At 46.6% G+C, this 2096-nt stretch overlaps 1 protein-coding gene across 1 annotated transcript; it reads left to right on the top strand.

Moving 5' to 3' along the window:
- Nucleotides 1-988: 988 nt before the first annotated feature.
- Nucleotides 989-1585, top strand: LOC132874493 (zinc finger BED domain-containing protein 5-like; the record flags this gene model as incomplete). Its single annotated transcript, XM_060910722.1, is given in 2 exon segments — nt 989-1383; nt 1386-1585. Coding segments are annotated over 2 exon segments (582 nt in total), but the record flags the coding sequence as incomplete, so codon positions are not given.
- Nucleotides 1586-2096: the final 511 nt, after the last annotated feature.

Raw genomic sequence — 2096 nt, 5'->3', positions numbered from 1 at the left:
CCACCGTGTGAGTGCTTGCCACACACACACACTAGTCTGGTTTCTTGCCGAGTTAACTCGTGCCGAATCTCGCTAGTCTACTATCATCAATCCATCGATACAGCGCAAAACCCAAACAGTCTTTTTAAAGACTACTACCCCACACTGTATTTTTGCTTTCCCCATTTCAGCTCTACCCAAATAATTTGTTGTTTTTGTTGTTTTCTTACTGCTAGTCTACTACCCCTTTGCCTTTTTCACCCTGCGTGTGAAAAATCCAACTGTCCCACACACACACACACACTAACACACACACACACACTCACACGAGTAAGTACACCATTCACACCTCGTTAAAATTTGCAACTATAAAATCCCCAAATAAAGATATCGATCGTGTTTCTCACTGATAAGCCCCATACGTTCCCTCTGGTTAGCCCCCTTAGCCTACTACAGACTTAGCCTACTACAGACTTATCGTTACAACTTTATTACACACGTTTATTCACAAATACTTTAACAAAATGGATAGATTTCTTGTCAAAAAACCCAAGACAACTGACGTAGGTCTACCACCAGCTGCGAGAAAGCTTCGGAGGTACGATGAATCATACCTGCAGTTTGGTTTTACTGTCACCTCTGATCTTCGTCCTCAGTGTGTCGTGTGTGCTGAGGTGCTGGCAAACGAAAGCATGAAGCCATGCAAACTTAAAAGGCACCTCGAAACGAAGCATGCTGGCCTGAAGGACAAACCGCTTGAATACTTTCAAAGAAAGCGTGATGGCCTGCATCAGCAACAGGCAACAATTTCCGTGCACAGCACTGTATCTAAGCAGTGCCTGGAGGCATCATATGTGGTGGCAAAAAGAATAGGTAAGCTAGGCAAACCGCACACTGATGCCGAGAAATTCGTTTTGCCAGCTGCGCAGGACATGTGCAGAATATTCTTCGGGGATAGTGCAGCAGCCAAATTAGGCACCATGCCACTTTCAAATGACACAGTTGCTCGGAGAATTGCTGATATGTCCAATGATATCAGAGAGCAATTAATACAGTTTATTAAAAATAGTCCATACTATGCCTTGCAGTTGGATGAGTCTACCGATATTGCTGGACAGGCACAGCTTCTTACATATGTCAGGTATGTCAGGGATAAATTAATTGAGGAGGATGTCCTTTTTTGCCGCCCTCTTCAGTCACACACAACTGGAGAGGCCATCTTCAATGTCCTTGATTCATTTATTCGCGAGAATGGGTTGGCGTGGGACCGATGCGTTGGCTTGTGCACGGATGGCGCACGAGCAATGACGGGCCGTGAGCAAGGTCTAGCTGCTCGCGTTAAGCAGGTAGCTCCACTTGTAAAATGGACCCATTGCATGGTTCATCGCGAAGCACTCGCTGCAAAAAAATGCCGTCTCTGTTGGAATCCGTGCTGAACCAATCAGTAAAAATGATCAACCTCATCAAGTCACGGCCGCTAAACTCTCGCTTGTTTGAGGTCCTCTGTCAGGAGATGGGGTCAGAGCACGAACAGCTGCTTCTGCACACTGAGGTTCGCTGGCTGTCCAGGGGGCGGGTGTTACAACGTTCGTATGAGCTGCGAGATGAGGTGAAGCGGTTTTTGACACAAATCAATTCAGACCTGGCGAAAAATCTGGATGACCCTTTGTGGCTGGCGTGTCTCTCCTATTTGGTCGATATATTTGACCGCTTGAATGGCTTGAACCTGTCTTTGCAAGGCCGAGAAACTCACATTTTGCTTCTCGCAGAGAAAGTGGATGCCTTCAAGCAAAAACTTGACCTCTGGTGTGGCCGCATCAGTCGGGGGAACTGTGATATGTTCCCAAGCCTTGCAGACTTTATCAGTAATGCAGGCACTTCCCACGATTTCTCATCTGTCTTTCAAGCAGCGTCAGAGCACCTGTCGGTAATGAGAAAACATTTTGCGGCATACTTCACAGAGGATTATCGCTCTTTTGCGTGGGTTCGAGATCCATTTGTGTGTACTGCTGACGAACTTCCAGTTGACATGCAGGAACAGCTTATTGAGCTGAAGAGTGACAGTAGACTTAAGGCAGTCTTCACCTCATGCCCTCTTTCGACATTCTGGGCAGCAT

The sequence above is a fragment of the Neoarius graeffei genome, chromosome 2, assembly GCF_027579695.1.
Source record: "Neoarius graeffei isolate fNeoGra1 chromosome 2, fNeoGra1.pri, whole genome shotgun sequence".
Lineage (NCBI taxonomy): Eukaryota > Metazoa > Chordata > Actinopteri > Siluriformes > Ariidae > Neoarius > Neoarius graeffei.
Note: the sequence above shows the minus strand (reverse complement) of the source record. Positions and strands in the feature narration are given on the sequence as shown.